At 40.9% G+C, this 17,082-nt stretch overlaps 1 protein-coding gene across 5 annotated transcripts in view; it reads right to left on the reverse strand.

The window, feature by feature from the left end:
• The window catches only part of TET1 (tet methylcytosine dioxygenase 1), a 132,069-nt gene extending 117,196 nt beyond the window's left edge, over positions 1–14,873 (reverse strand). For all 5 annotated transcript variants that reach the window (XM_060286266.1, XM_060286268.1, XM_060286267.1 and 2 more), the window contains exon 1: positions 12,966–14,873. In XM_060286266.1, the coding sequence (XP_060142249.1) occupies positions 12,966–14,873 (1,908 nt within the window). The remainder of the gene's footprint in view (positions 1–12,965) is intronic.
• Between the last annotated feature and the right edge of the window lie 2,209 nt (positions 14,874–17,082).

Consider the following 17,082-nt stretch of genomic DNA (forward strand, 5'->3'; position numbering starts at 1 on the left):
GCTGCACAGGCTTTCTTTAGTTGCGGCGAGCAGGTGCTACTTTTCGTGCAGTGTGTGGGCTTCTTATTGTGGTGGCACGGGTTCTAGGTGCCCGGGCTTCAGTAGTTGTGGCATGCGGGCTCAGTAGTTGTGGCGCATGGGCTTAGTTGCTCCACGGCACGTGGGAGCTTCCCAGACCAGGGATTGAACCTGTGTCCCCTACATTGGCAGGCAGATTCTTAACCACTGCACCACCAAGGAAGCCCACAATTTGTATGCTTTTAACGTTTACAACTGAGCATCATATTTCCAGTGAAACAAAAAGAAAAAATTTAAAAACTATGTTATTTTTTAAATGCAGGGACCTCCCTGGTGGTCCAGTGGTTAAGACTTCGCCTTCCAATGAAGGGAGGTGAGTCTTCGATCCCTGGTTGGGGAGCTAAGATCCCATACGCCTCAGGGCCAAAAAACCAAAACATAAAACAGAAGCAATATTGTAACAAATTAAATAAAGACTTTAAAAATGGTCCACATCAAAAAACTCTTTTAAAAAATAAATGCAGAAAAAACACTGGAAGTAAATATGCCTATATACTCATCGTGGTTGCATCTAGGTAGTAGAATTAAAGTTTGTCTTTTTCCTGCTTCTAAGCTTTCCAAATGCAAATTACACTACTTTGATTTTATTACTTTTTAAAGTAACACAAGCTCTTTATGTAGAAATTCAAACCATGTATAAAAATTTAAGCAAAATTTAAAGTCACTTATTTTCTAATACACCCATCCTCCATCCAAAAACTCTAGTCCTCAGAGGTAAACACTTCCAACAGTTTGGTTTGGTAGGTATGTATCCTCCTAGAATTGTTTTTCTAAACTCCATTTACAATTAGAAAAAGCGTCATTTTGAGCTTTCATGGTCCTTTTCCCTTTAGAACTTTGAGGTGTCCAAACTTTGCATCTTGGTATAACTCATAATCACAAATGGACATGGCAGTAATTTTAAACAACAAAAGCAGCTGCTTTTTAAGCTTTTTTGTGTGTGTGTGTGGTATGCGGGCCTCTCACTGTTGTGGCCTCTCCCGTTGCAGAGCACAGGCTCCGGACACGCAGGCTCAGCGGCCATGGCTCACGGGCCCAGCCGCTCCGTGGCATGTGGGATCTTCCCGGACCAGGGCACGAACCCGTGTCCCCTGCATCGGCAGGTGGACTCTCAACCACTGCGCCACCAGGGAAGCCCTTTAAGCATATTTTTAAAGCACTGTGTACTTCCTATAAACTTTTTTCTCAAGTCCTCTACTTGAATTTCTGCTACAGACATCCCATGATCCTAATATCTTTGGTACTTGAAAATGACATATATAGAATAAACCCCAAAATGTTTTGAGGTACTAGCTGCTAAGATGATATATTAAGTACACATGGGATATAATGGTTTACAGTGCACTTTTTTTTTTTAAGAGACATTGGTATGTGAGATAGGCTGAATCTTACATTTTTTATGAGATTTCATTCATTCATTGAATCATTTGTTCAGCAAACATGTATTGAGCACCTGTGATGTGCTAGCACCCTCTATAGCCTGAGCTTGGGCTTTAGAAGTAATTTAAACATCTCACTTCTAATCCTGCTTTCTCACCATGCCCTTTTTTAAAAAACTGTAGCAGTGTTAACAGGACATAAATAAATCAGAAAAGAGCAAGATTTCTCTTGTTGCTTACTAGCAGACACGAAGAGCTGATGATAGATAATTAGCCAAAACTTTCTGGATAATCATGACTTGAGCACTGAGTCTCATTATCAAGGTAATAACCTGAATTGCTTAGATTAGTTTGATGCATTTGCTAGCTGTGTCTTATTTTAATATGATAATACTACAAAAATATATGATCCCACCTTCTCTCCTAGCTGGTTACACTAGTGCCACATCCATCATAGTACTACAGTGACTGGCTACTTTATAGGGAGAATGATTTTTTTTTTTTTTTTTTTTTTGCTGTACGTGGGCCTCTCACTGTCGTGGCCTCTCCCGTTGCGGAGCACAGGCTCCGGACACACAGGCTCAGTGGCCATGGCTCACGGGCCTAGCCGCTCCGCGGCATGTGGGATCTTCCCGGACCGGGGCACGAACCCGTGTCCCCTGCATCGGCAGGCAGACTCTCAACCACTGCGCCACCAGGGAAACCCGGGAGAATGACTTTTGCAGCTCTGAAACCATCAACTCTTGAAATATTACTCTGGAATAAAAATATCAAGAAGCTGACCAACAAAGACATGGGGAGATAAGCTCTGTAGCAAAATAAACATGTACCAAACTACAGTGCTCACTAGTAAGTGATAGTATAACTTGGATTATACTGATACTAGATGAAGGTGTTAAGTCAGTTTCACACATTTTTCTTTCTGGATAAGATGGTCTACACAAAATGGCAAGGTAAGATTTGAACCATACTGACAAGATTCCAGAAATTAACACCCACCAGTCATAATCAATCAAGATCAGCATGGTTTTGTTTACATGCTTGGGGTTTATTTTTATTTATTTATTTATTTATTTGAAGTATACTTGATTTACAATGTTGTATTCATTTTTGGTGTGTAGCAAAATGGTTCAGTTATACATATATACACATATTCTAAACATGCAAAGATCCTAGACGCCACAGGCTTTTTCCCTATGGTCAGCTCTGTGGTGAGGTATGCTACTGAAGTCTCAGTAGTGATCCTAAGAGATTCCTTAAAGGCACATTTAGGGACATATAACATCTGCCCTCAATTGCAAGAGTTGGTAGCAAAAATTTGTTCCATATGCCATATATAACATATGCCAAAATGAAATCTGGCTGTTTGAAAACACTGAGAAAAGCAGTGGCCAGAAGAGGCCTGTCCCACGCAACTCCCACTAAAATGGATAAAATAAAATTAAACAAGTATGTCAACCAATTCTGAAGGGACATCTCCGGAACTAGACTGTTATCACACTATCCACAGGACAGTGAACAGTCAGTGGTTCAACTTGTATCATATAATACTACTTAACTTTTAGCTTTTCAAGCACAAACTATATAGGTATTGCTATTTTCCCAGGTGTAATTTCTATTAGCTAAGAAGGTAGCATGGTAATAAATAGCACATTTTACAGTGTTATCTAATATACTGCTATTAATGTAACCAAGCATATAATAACCCTTTAATATTTGGAGGAAAAAAAATCAATATTAACTGGAGTAGGGAATTCCCTGGTGGTCCAATGGTTAGGACATGGAGCTTTCACTGCCATGGCCCAAGTTCAATCCCTAGTCGGGGAACTAAAATCCCACAAGCTGCCTGGCATGGCAAAACAAAAACAAACAAAAAAACCCAAGAAACAAAAAAGATTAATTGGAGTAAATATTAAGAGACTATTTCACTTTGGCAACCAACTCACAAACTGCTTAGTCATTCAATTCATATTACTTAAATGTGTGATACTATACCAAATCATCAAGCTATAGACATATAATTCAAAACACTGCCCTCAGAAGCATATCTACAAACAACTGTGTTTTGTTGTCGTTGTTGTTTTTGAACATACTAAAAAGTGTGTGAAAGTGTAGCCTGGCCAAAGCACCTACACTTTAAGTCCCTAAAAAGCACCTCTCCCCCGCTTTTAACATCACTCACTATTCAATAAATAGAATAATGCTTATGTCTCAGTATGCTAAATTACAAATGCAAAATGAGGAATACCTAGCCAGGAGCAAATTCCTAGATGACTATGAGTTGTAAAGTCAATGGTTTTAATTAACTGTATTTCTGAATATGAAGAACACTAAGCTGAACTAAACTTGGCAAAAAATAACACTTTATCTCTTGGCCAAAGAGATCACTGGGAAGACTATCTAATTACCTTGTTGTTCAATTAAAAGAAACAATTGGGAGACAAAAATATAATCTATGATCAAAAAAAGAGTAGATCAAAATTGTTTTTACTTCTCCCAGACATTAGTAGTTAACATTCTGAGAAATGGCATATGCCTTTGGGGGCTAAGTATATTTTAGAAGAAAAAAATTCTAACAGTTCTGTTTTTAAAATGTACATTTGTTTCATATAATAAAATATTATTATAGGGCTTCCCTGGTGGTGCAGTGGTTGGGAGTCCGCCTGCCGATTCAGGGGACACGGGTTCGAACCCTGGTCCGGGGGATCCCACATGCCGCGGAGCAACTGGGCCCGTGAACCACGGCTGCTGAGTCCGCGTGCCATGGCTACTGGAGCCCAGGTGCCTAGAGCCTGTGCTCCGCAGAGGGGGAGGCCACTGCAATGGGAAGCCCACGCACTGGAAGGAAGAGTGGCCCCCGCTTGCTGCAACTAGAGAAAGCCTGCACACAGCAACGAAGACCCAACGAAGCCAAAATACATAAATTAATATATATATATTATTATAAATAAATAATAAAATAAATATTCTAATAATAAAAATATTAACATTTAAAAACTGTAAATGTATTTTCTCTTTCTCACTCCAACTCTCAATAATAAGTAAAATAATTCTGATGTGAGGAAGAAATACATGAAATATATTTGCTTACCAATATTCTTACTTATCAAAGTAAATGGGCTTCAATCATTGATGTGTATAAAATAAATATAAAAAAATTTTGATATCAAATACCTAAAAATAAAACAAACTAAATAACTCTATATTGAAAGCTACAAAATGTTATTGAAAGAAAGTAAATCATAAATAAAGATATACTATGGTCATGAACTGGAAGATTTAATATTGTAAAAATGTCAATCTCGGGGCTTCCCTGGTGGCGCAGTGGTTGAGAGTCCGCCTGCCGATGTAGGGGACACGGGTTCGTGCCCCGGTCCGGGAAGATCCCACATGCCGCGGAGCGGCTGGGCCCGTGAGCCATGGCCGCTGAGCCTGCGCGTGCGGAGCCTGTGCTCCGCGACGGGAGAGGCCACAACAGTGAGAGGCCCGCGTACCGCAAAAAAAAAAAAAAAAAGTCAATCTCTTCAAACTGATGAGAGGGGGTATATATAGCTCAGTGGTAGAGCATTAGACTGCAAACTGATGTATAGATTCAACACAAACAATAAAACTTCCAACAGCGTTTTTGGTGGAAATTTACAAGCTGATTCAAAAATTTTGATGAAGGGATTTCCCTTGTGGTCCTGTGGCTAAGACTCCGAACTCCCAATTCAGGGGGCCTGGGTTCGATCCCTGGTCAGGGAGCTGGATCCCACATGCCACAACTAAGAGTTTGCATGCCACAGCTAAAAAGACTCCACGGGCTTCCCTGGTGGCGCAGTGGTTAGGAATCTGCCTGCCAATACAGGGGACACGGGTTCGAGCCCTGGTCCGGGAAGATCTCACATGCCGCAGAGCAGTTAGGCCTGTGCACCAGAACTACAGAAGCCTGTGTGCCTAGAGTCCATGCTCTGCAACAAGAGAAGCCATCACAATAAGAAGCCCATGCACCGCAACGAAAAGTAACCCCTGCTCTCCGCAACTAGAGAAAGCCTGCGCGCAGCAACGAAGAACCAGTGCAGCCAAAAATAAATAAATAGGTCTTCCCTGGTGGCGCAGTGGTTGGGGGTCCGCCTGCCGATGCGGGGGGCGCAGGTTCGTGCCCCGGTCCGGGAGGGTCCCGCGTGCCGCAGAGCGGCTGGGCCCGTGGGCCATGGCCGCTGGGCATGCGCGTCCAGAGCCTGTGCTCCGCGGTGGGAGAGGCCGCGGCGGTGAGGGGCCCGCGTACCGCAAAATAAATAAATAAAATGAACAAATTTATTTTTTTTAAAAAAAGACTCCGCATGCAGCAACAAAGATCCCACACACACGCGGCAACTAAGACCCAGGGCAGCCAAATAAATACACATATTAAAAAAAATTTTTTGATGAAAATACAAACAACCAAAAAAATAGCCCAAATAAATATTGAAAACAAAACTGAAGGACTTATACTACCAGTTAGCAAGACTAGTTGTAAAGGCTAGTAATGAGAGTTCAGACAGAAAAATAGACAAAAGGCCAATGAAACAGTCTAGAAACAGATTGAGAACTAATTAATCACTTGATTTGTGACAAAGTTGATGTTGTAGTAGTGGGGAAAGGATAGTCATTTCAGTAATGGTGCTGGTCAAGTAGATATCCCTATGAAAAAGGATGAGTCTTGACTCCTATCTCATGTGATACACAAAAGTCAATTCCAGTTTGTACATCTAAACGTGAAAGGTTTTAAAAAGTAACTTTTTAAGAAGAAAACAAAAGAGAACATCTTCATGACCTTGGAATTTGCAAAAAACAGACAACATTTTCTTTTTTAAGAATTTATTTATTTATTCATTTTATATTTTATTTTTGCTGCGTTGGGTCTTTGTTGCTGCGCGCGGGCTTTCTCTAGTTGTGGCGAGCAGGGGCCTACTCTTCCTCCTGGTGCTCTGGCCCCTCACTGCGGTGGCTTCTCTTGTTGCAGAGCACGGGCTCTAGGTGCACGGGCTTCAGTAGTTGTAGCACGCAGGCTCAATATTTGTGGCGCACAGGCTTAGTTACTCCGAGGCATGTGGGATCTTCCCGGACCAGGGCTTAAACCTGTGTCCCCTGCATTGGCACGCGGATTCTTAACCACTGTGCCACCAGGGAAGTCCAAAAAAATTTTCTTAAACAGGAAATAAAAAGTTATCATAAAGGAGAGGATTGGTAAACTGGACTACATTAAAGTTAAGAATTTCTGTTCATTAAAAAGCACAATTGGGACTTCCCTCGTGGCACAGTGGTTAAGAATCTGCCTGCCAATGCAGGGGATACGGGTTCGAGCCCTACTCCAGGAAGATCCCACATGCCACAGAGCAACTAAGCCTGTGTGCCACAACTACTGAGCCTGCGCTCTAGAGCCCACGAACCACAACTACTGAGCCCACGTGCTGCAACTACTGAAGCCTGCACACCTAGAGCCTGTGCTCCACAACAAGAGAAGCCCCCGCAGTGAGAAGCTCACGCATCACAATGAAGAGTAGGCCTTGCTTGCCGCAACTAGAGAAAGCCCGTGCACCGCAACTAGAGAGAAGCACACATGCCGCAACAAAAACCCAATGCGGCCAAAAAAATAAAGAAAATAAATATTTTTTTAAAAAGACAGAAAATATCCGGTGTTGGCAAGGATGTGGAGCAAGTGGAACTTTCATACACTACTGATGAGAGTCTTAATTGGAACAATCACAGCAGTTTGGTAATATTTATGGAAGCTAAGCATACACATATTCTATGACCCAGAAATTCCACTCCTAGAAATACACTCAACAGAATGCATGCATATAGTCACCAAAAGACTTTTATAAAAATGTCCAGGGGGCTTCCCTGGTGGCGCAGTGGTTAAGAATCCCCCTGCCAATGCAGGGGACACGGCTTCAAGCCCTGGTCCGAGAAGATCCCACATGTCACGGAGCAACTAAGCCGGTGCGCCACAACTACTGAGCCTGCACTCTAGAGCCCACAAGCCACAACTACTGAGCCTGCTGTGCCACAACTACTGAAGGCCGCGTGCTAAGAGCCCGTGCTCCGCAACGAGAAGCCACTGCAACGAGAAGCCCGCACACCGCAAGAGTAGATCCCACTTGCCGCAACTAAAGAAAGCCCACGCACAGCAACAAAGACCCAGCGCAGCCATAAATAAATAAATAAATATAAAGTTCCGTTAAAAAAAAACCAGAGACTTTAACATAGAAAAAAAAAAGTGTCCAGGGAATTCTCTGGTGGTCCAGTGGTTAGGACTCTGTGCTTCCACTGCAGGGGGCAAGTTTGATCCCTGGTGGGGAAACTAAGATCCCACAAGCTGCATGGCCAGCCCACCACCCCCGGCCCAAAAAAAATCCATAGTAGTACTGCTATGTTCATTCTACTGTTCTGTTCTGTACTGTAACATTTCACTTCCCATTAACAATAGAATGGATACAGGTATTGTGATATATACATACAATGGAATACTACACTGCAACAAGAATGAACAACTATAACTATAAGCAACATTATTGGCAAATCTTATAAACATAATATTAAGCAAAAGAAGACAGAAACAAATGAGTGTACAACTGTTCCTTGCTCTCTCAGAATGAAATTCCTCAGAGAAGTGTCCCTATGTTCTCCTCTGCCTCTCCACGCATTGCTGGATGCGTAAGTCTCTGTACTGTCAGAGTTCAGTATAAGGACAACACAATACATTCTTCAGAATCAGCTTTGTCAGGGGCAAGGGCAATCTTTTGGGGGAGGGGGAAAGCAAGAGAATATGAATATCATCAACTATAGGGGACCTTTGAAATAGAAAATAAACAAATAAACTAATTAAAATTGTATTTCAAATGAACAACATAACTACATTGAAGCATTAGGGTGGTGTGTGTGTGTGTGTGTGTGTGTGTGTGTGTGAGAGAGAACTAATTCAACATATGCATATTCTAACTTTTGAACACACCACTGACATTTCAGCAACAACGATAATACCTATTAACAAGATCTTGGTTTCTAAGTATCATTCTCCACCAAAAAGAACCAAGTTTCCTTGGGTAAACAGCTGATCATCTGGTCTGGGGCAGGATGGAAAATAGAAAACCTTAGAATACTTGTCCCAGGAAATAAATAATTATTCAAACAATGGTTGAAGGTGCTCCCTGGCCAGATTTGGGGAAATTTGAGCAACAAAATAAGTAATGATAATAAAGGAGTGTAACTTACTGAATATAACAAAAATCTACAGGTTCACACTGAAACAAATAAGAAGAAAAAGCTCTTCTTTGGAGTTTAAAACTAATTAACAGATTTAGAAGAAACAATGGAAACAGAACCACAATTTGGCAACTATCAGGCAAAAATCACTGATGAACATTAAAATTGGGGAGTGAAAGTTTGAGGGATAGCAGTATATTTACATGTCTTGATCTCTCTGTAAGATATTTATTAAATACAAAGTGAAAAATACTGATTTTACAATGGAGAAATCTAGAAGACACTACCTTTAACCAAGTGATCAAAATTAAGATCATGAATAGTCAGACAAATGGACATTACATCCCTCCTATAAGAAGGTATTCATACAAAAATGTATAATCCAAATCTAGTCATGAGGAAGCATTAGACAAACCCAAAGTGAGGGACAAAATAAGTAATCTGCACTTTGCAAAAGAAGCAATGTCATTAAAAACAAATGTTGAGGAACTATTCTAAACCAAAAAAAAAAAAGTACATATTATATGATTCCATTTATATCAAACTCTAGAAAATGCAAACTAATGTAATGATTAAAGATAGAGGCAGTTTTATTCTTTCAAAAGAAAAGAAGTTTAATTCCTCTGGTTTCTCAGGCTGCAGGACAGTTAGTGAGTTTGTGCTCCTAATTTTTAAATCTGTAACTCCCCAAAAAAGACACACAACTAGCCAAAATGAGGCACAGTGGAAATCTTTTCAAAACCACATTTCATACAATTTCCCTACTCTCCATCAAAACTTATAATGGAAAATGTTTATGTTCTAGTTTTCTGAGACAAATTCTAAAAATAAGCTAATGCATCACTCAGTGCACACACACACACACACACAAAAAGTACATATTATATGATTCCATTTATATAAAACTCTAGAAAATGCAAACTAATGTATAGAAAGAGTGTTTTCCTGAGGAGAAAGGGTGCAGGTAGGAGAGAAGGGACTATGAAGGGGTACAAAGAAATTTGGGGGAGTAATGAATTTTGACTGTGGTAATGTTCACACAGTGTATACATATGTCAGACTTACCAAACTGTACCCTTTAAATACGTGCAGTTTATTATATGTCAATTATACCTCAGTAAAGTGGTTTTAAAAGTTTGAGGAACTATTCCAAATTAAAGGAGGTCAAAAGGATATTTTCTTATAGGCAAAATATGAATAAAGTCTGTGGGCTAGATAATAATAATGGTTCAATGTTAACTTGCTAATTTTGATAATAGTAGGAGAGAATATCCTTGTTTTTAGGAAATATATTCTCTAGTATGCAAGGATAAAGGGATATCATGTCTATGAAAACCTTACTCTCAGTTGATTCAGAAAAAAATATACACATGGGGAGGAGCTAAAAAGAGAGATAAAGTAATATGATAAAATATTATCATTTGGCTGAAAGATAAACCAAATTCTCGATACTACTCTTGCAATATTTCTATAAAATTGACATGTCAAAATAAAAGAGTTTTTTGTTTTGTTTTTAATAAAGAATGTGGTGCTTAGGAGATTGTGAGCTATAGCCAAGGTATTCATTCATTCATTAACAAATACTGGTTTTTCTCACACGGATGGACCTTGACAACAGTGGCCACACTTGCTTGCCAGAGCAAGTTTACAGAAATAAACCACATGCCAACATCTAAATTTCTAAACCTGATTATTTGAGTTACAAATATACTCTTTTCATTTAACTAACAAGTGTTTATTTAGCACCTATCACTGTACCAAGGCTAGATAGGCACTAGAAAAACAAAGTCCCCTGGAATGAAACCGGGGGAACATGCACAGATACAGGTGTGGCACAGGGAGGGGTGAGTGAATGGGTGGAGTCTTGTCAGATAGGGAAAGGAAGAATATGTACCACGAGCAAGGACACTGAGGCAGGATCATGCACGGTGAGCTTGGGGATATATAAGTAGCTGGATACAGCTGAAACTTCAAGTATAATGTGAGAAGTGACAGCAAACAAGACAGAGGAGATCAGTCATGCCAAGATCTTGAATATTGGTACCTTCCCACATCACCAGTGGTCCAGTGGTAAAGAATCCGCCTTCCAATGCAGGGGACCCAGGTTTGATCCCTGGTCGGGGAACTAGGATCCCACATGCTGCGGGGCAAATAAGCCCACATGCCACAACTACTGAGCCTGCGTGCCTAAACTAGAGAGCCCACGTGCTGCAAACTACAGAGCCCACACCCTCTGGAGCCCACATGCCCCAGCTAGAGAGAGAAAACCTGCATGCCACAACTAGAGAGAAGCCCACGTGCTGCAAGACCCAACACATCCAAAAAATAAAAAATAATAAATAAAATATATTTTAAAAAATCTTGGTATTCCATGCTAAGAAAGCTAGGCTTCATCTACAACTGGAAGGCGCTGAAAACTTTGCTCTATTTTCTTTTGTTTTGAGTGAGATAAATTACATATACAGAAGAGCACTAAATGTATTAAACTAGGAGAAACAGGGTTATAGAAAGAAAACTTGAACTGTACCTAAGGAGAATTGTTGTTCAACATCCTGACTTCCCAGGTAGCTGGTACCCTCAACCCAGAGTAGAAGTGCAATAAATACTTACTGATAATAAAGATGACACTGAAATTGTCCCAGTATGAGATAAAGGCTCAACTACAGCTGGAGCCAAGAAAATGGAGAGATAGAAGTGCTCTGATGTTGTAGAACAAGAGATACTACAAGAGTGAGAGAAAGGCATTAAACATGACTGAATTTTCCATTTTGGGTGACCGTGTAGACAGTAAGCCGTTAACCAAAAATGTAATGCAAGAGGAGGAGCCAGTTTAGAAAAGAAGAGAACAGGGCTTCCCTGGTGGCGCAGTGGTTGAGAGTCCGCCTGCCGATGTAGGGGACACGGGTTCGTGCCCCGGTCCGGGAAAATCCCACATGCCGCGGAGCAGCTGGGCCCGTGAGCCATGGCCGCTGAGCATGCGCGACCGGAGCCTGTGCTCCGCAACGGGAGGGGCCACAACAGTGAGAGGCCCGCGTACCGAAAAAAAACAAAAAGAAGAGAACAAACTTGTTTATACCTATTAGAGATAGAGTACCTTTGGCAACTATGTCTATTGGCAATGTTACAAATCAGGAGCTTATCAGGGAGATCACTCTTGTTATAAAAATATTGCTACTAAGTGTTTTAGATGTAAGTATGTAGACTATTAAGTTACTGGCCACATTTTGATCTACTCTCACACGTGTGAAGTGACTTGAGTAAAGAAGATAGTTCATTGCAGTAAGATTTATAATAACAAAATATTTTGGAAATATTAAATGTCATCAATACATGATTGGCTAAATGTCTGATCTCTTATTTGCAACGTGTCAGTCAAATAGGAAGTCAGCATTTTTGGACATAATTTAAGTCCAGAATGAAATAGAAAAAAGGTTGACTGAAATTAAGTTCATAATATTTTAAATTAATCTATTCTACTACACCCATATTCATAGTAGACTCAAAATAAATATAACTTCAAGTGAGTAATCTAAAAATCATAAAACACCATAGCTGACAGGTATTTTAATTAAAGCAAGCTTGCTTTAATTAAAGCAAGTTTGAGTATTAACCAACCTCCATAAAATCCTTTAAACAAAGTCTAAGGCAACCAATATTTTTACTACCTTAGTTTCATAACTGTAATAATAAGTACAAATGTTTGTATGTCACTTTGGAGTTTAAAAACCATTTTCAACTTCTGATTACCATTGAATCTCAACAATCCTGTGAGCAGGTGAAAATCACAAGCCAAAAGTTGAGACGAAAGCTTTATCATTACTATACCTCCAAGGCAAAGTTTTAAGATTAAAGATAGAGACAGTTTTATTCTTTCAAAAGAAAAGAAGTTTAATTCCTCTGGTTTCTCAGGCTGCAGGACAGTTAGTGAGTTTGTGCTCCTAATTTTTAAATCTGTAACTCCCAAAAAAAGACACACAACTGGCTAAAATGAGGCACAGTGGAAATCCTTCCAAAGCCACATTTCATACAGTTTTCCTATTCTCCATCAAAACTTATAATGGAAAATGTTTATGTTCTAGTTTTCTGAGACAAATTCTAAAAATAAGCTAATGCATCACTCAGTGCCCAAGACGTACTTCAGGTAGGTCCACAAATTCCTATAGGCAACTTAAAGCAACATTTTACCAAAGCAAAAGGATGTAATACAGAAGCAAATTGTCTCCACACAAATCACACTACTAAGTCTCACAGGTGTCCCCAGCCCCTTGGGTATTTACTTACCTCCAAAGGCACAATGATGGATGGCTTCTTTTTCAGTTCCTCACATTTCCTCTTCTTACAGATCTGATGGCTGTTCTTTCTATTCTTGCAGTAGGTACATTCACCACAATTGGTCTTCTGCTGGCAGGGCTCACAGACCCCACATCGCTTTCGTTTCTTCTTTTCCAAAGTAGGTAGCAAAGTTGTGTAGGAAGGAGAAGAGGAGGTACTGACAAGTGACACTGGCCTAGACACCACTGTGGTGTTGATGTCAACCATGCTGGTGGCACTGATCTGGGAGCTCTCTCCTTCCAATTTGCTGGGACTGGCCTGGGAGAGGTGGACAATGCCCTGTGAAGCATGGTGGAGTCCTCTCTCAGGGGCTATTGTGAACCCCTGAGTGTTAGCTGGCAGAAAGCTTATATGAACCTTCTTCTTATTTTCTATATTGTTTATAGCCATTGCGGGAGGTACGGAACTTATCTCTGAGTTTGATGATGGTTGAGGAGTGTGACCTAAGCCCGAAGGCAAAATCTGCATAGTGCCCTGGACCTCAAGCCCAGATGAAACAGTGCTCTGGGGCTCAGGCCATTCTGGGAGAGCATTACAGGTAGCAATTGGGTTAAGAGGAGCAGGAAGAAAGATATCGGGGTCTGAGGCAGTACCACCAACCATACCGAGGACTTGTTGATTTAAGATAGCACCAAAGACCTCTCCTTGGACTGGAATAGCACCAGGAATCTCTGGTGGGTCTGGGGTCTGACCCAGAGGCTCTCCATGAACTGGGTTAGCACCAGGAACTTCCCATTGATGTGGGACAGCACTAAAGGCCCGTCCTAGGACAGGGGTGGTATCAGCAACTTCCTGTTCATCTGGGGTAGATTTGAGTACCTCTTGATGATCTGGTTTAGCACCAAGGGTTTCTTGTTCTGAACCTGCCAAGAGGAGTTGTATTAATGAGGTAGGATATATTGACCCACCAATAGACAAACAGTTTCTAAGGTCCAATTCAGGTACAACCTTATTAAAGCTGGAGGTGGGGCAGCAATCATGTTCACTTTTGATGGGATCCAGGTAAGAATCAGATAGCTTAAGAGATTCTACTCGTGAACCCAAATCTTCTAACTGAATGCTGGGGTTTCCTTCAGAGGTAACCCTGAGGGCTGCTTTTTGGAGCAAAGGAACACAGAAAGTGTCCTGAGCAAACATTCTAGGGGAATCACTAATATCATTCAATGTCTCTCTAGAGAATAGTCCTTCACCACCACGTGTCCCTTCCAATGACCCAGAAAGAACCTCTGCTGCAGGGCCACTATGAGTAGAGTGATTTATTTTGGAATCCTCCACACTTTGGGACCAAGACTGGGTTGTCTCTTGGCTCTCGTTTTTTATTAATGATGCATTTTGTATGCCAATTAGATTCTTTATATCAGGAGGGATTGAGGGGTCTTGCACTGGGACTGAATCACTTTCTGAGTGCTTTACTCCCATGTCAGTAAGTACCTTATAATCACACTCATGTTGCTTTCCTAGATTCTTAGGCAGTGAAACTTTCTTGGGTTTGGCTATGACCGCTGGGGGTTGGGAGAGTCGTCTGCTAAGAGAGGTGCTTCGGAGAGCCATTGTAAACCCATTGCAAGTTAAGGACTCTGGGTTCTGAAAAAGAACCTCAGTCCTATCCAAATTCATTCGTGCTGCTCCAGCTCTTGTCAGAAGGCTTCTGACTGGCATAGGCAGTTTGGGTTCTGTTTTTCTCTTAACACCTCTTTCTTGAATTAATTGCTTTAATTTTCCAGGGCTCACAGTCTTGACTGTCGCCACATTTTTGTTGGCTGGCTTAGATCCCTTCTTCAGTTGGCTGTTTTTCTTTTTGTTTAAATCTTCCCTCCTGACTAATTTGGAAGGCCTTGCATGGCGAGATCGAGACATAGCTACGGAGCAGGAAAAACTGAAAGGGCATGAGGAAAAGAGTCATTGGTCCTTTGGAAAGTCTCACTTCTGAGGAGAATCCGGATGCACCATGGTTGTGCTCAGTCGCAGGAGGTTTTGGTCTGAAATAACAATGACAAAACATTGGGAGTGTTTTTCCTATGCATTCCCTCATTTGAAATAGAATATTTACTAGCAAGTATTAATTAAAATTAAGGAGCTGAGAATATTGACTGTAAAAGGAAAATATAATAGACATAAAACATACTAAAGTATCCTATAAATCCTGGATTCACAAATAAAGCTCCTTTAACTTCAATTTCTGTGACAACTGATTAAGGTGATGAAGTTGTTTGAATAAGTTAAGCATGGGAGTTTCTTTACATTAGAAACCGCAACCATGGACTTCCCTGGTGGCGCAGTGGTTAAGAATCTGCCTGCCAATGCGGGGGACATGGGATCGAGCCCTGGTCCGGGAAGATCCCACATGCTGCAGAGCAACTGAGCCTGCACACCACAACTACTGCAGCCCGCGCGCCTAGAGCCCATGCTCTGCAACAAGAGAAGCCACCGCAATGAGAAGCCCGCGCACAGCAACAAAGAGTAGCCCCTGCTCACCATAAGTAGAGAAAGCCCGCACGCAGCAGGGAAGACCCAATGCAACCAAAAAAAAAAAGAAACCACAACTACTGCAGTTACATGTAGTTTAAAGCTCAAATCCTAATCTTTACAAATATGGATACTTAAAAAGTTATCTCTTAAGCTCTTTCCTCAGCACATCACCATACAGACAGAGGTATCATCTGTTGGACAGTAAAGCTGGTAAAGCCAGAGGAAGAAGAGGCTTGTATTATCCAAGAAACTCTACTCTTTGGAGATCCAGTAACATTAATACCATATTCCAATTAACCATACACAAATTTTGAGTTTTATACATGCACACAAAAGTAGCGTAAACTCTTGGGAGTTAGTATTTACAGATTAGGTTACAAATAAGACTCACAGGTCCAACAAATAACTGTTGAGTACCTCCTCTGTATAAGGAAAGCATTGTGGCGGGCACGGCCCACACCCAGAAATGATGTCCCTCCTTCCTCTTTCACCCAACTTAATCCAAAGACTGATGGTTCTAAACTCCCTTCTACCAAGGGTCCCAAAAGTTTCATGATCAATGCCTAGGCAAAGAAATTGGAAATAAAGAGAAAATGAGATAATTAGAACAGTAAAGCATACTAGATAAGCAACTATTATTTGAAAAGTAAGAAAAGAGGAGAAAACGAAAGGGGACTGACTAAGAGTCATCATCAGTTGCATTTTTGTCTCCTCAGATTGCCTCCCTGACCCCAAATAAGACCAAGCTATGAGGAAGAGTGAAGCTCACCATACAAAACATACCAGTAGACTTCCTAAACATCATGGAATCAAGAGTGTGACAACAAACTGGGTGAGGATTCTTTAACAGTTGACAGGTTGCTGGATTTGTAAGAAAATCTGGTGTAGGAGAATGGTTACCAAAAACTGGTCTGCAACCAAGTGATCACCAGTCTGTGGCGAAATGAGAAAAAAAAAAAAAAAGAGGCTGAGTACACCTGAAACTAACACAACACTGTAAATCAACTACACTTCTATTAAAAAAAAAATGAGGCCATATAAAGTTTTTCATAAGGTTGAATTTATTATTATTTAATCATGCTTTCCTGTTTTCTCTCATTAAAATGTCCTTTCTAAAAAACGTGGAGAATTCCCTGGCAGTCCAGTGGTTAGGATTCCGCACTTCCACAGCAAAGGGCACAGGTTCGATCCCTGGTTGGGGAACTAAGATTCCGCAAGCTGCGAGGCTTGGCCAAATAAATAAATAAAGTAATAAAAGTCCTTTTTTTTGTGAAAGGGTGGAGATAGGCTTATTTTTTTAATGTTATTACTTGGCAAAGTAAAAATTTGACGGCCCTCTACCGATTCTCAAATCTTGGTTTTGTTTTTGTTGTACTCATCTGATCCTGGTAATCCTGGGATGCACTCGTTGGTTTAGTGGCTAGAGATGGTGTCACATCAGAAAACCCTGAATCTGAATCTGTGATCACCAGCTGTGTCCTTCAGCAAACTACTTAACAGGAGTCAAGGTTTCTGCATCTGAAATGAGGTTGTTTTGAGATATCAATGGGTTCCTCTGAGGAAAACCTAGCGGTAGTGGTTTCATCCTTGTGATATC

This window comes from Globicephala melas, chromosome 16 (genome assembly GCF_963455315.2).
Source record: "Globicephala melas chromosome 16, mGloMel1.2, whole genome shotgun sequence".
In the NCBI taxonomy this organism is placed as follows: Eukaryota; Metazoa; Chordata; class Mammalia; order Artiodactyla; family Delphinidae; genus Globicephala; species Globicephala melas.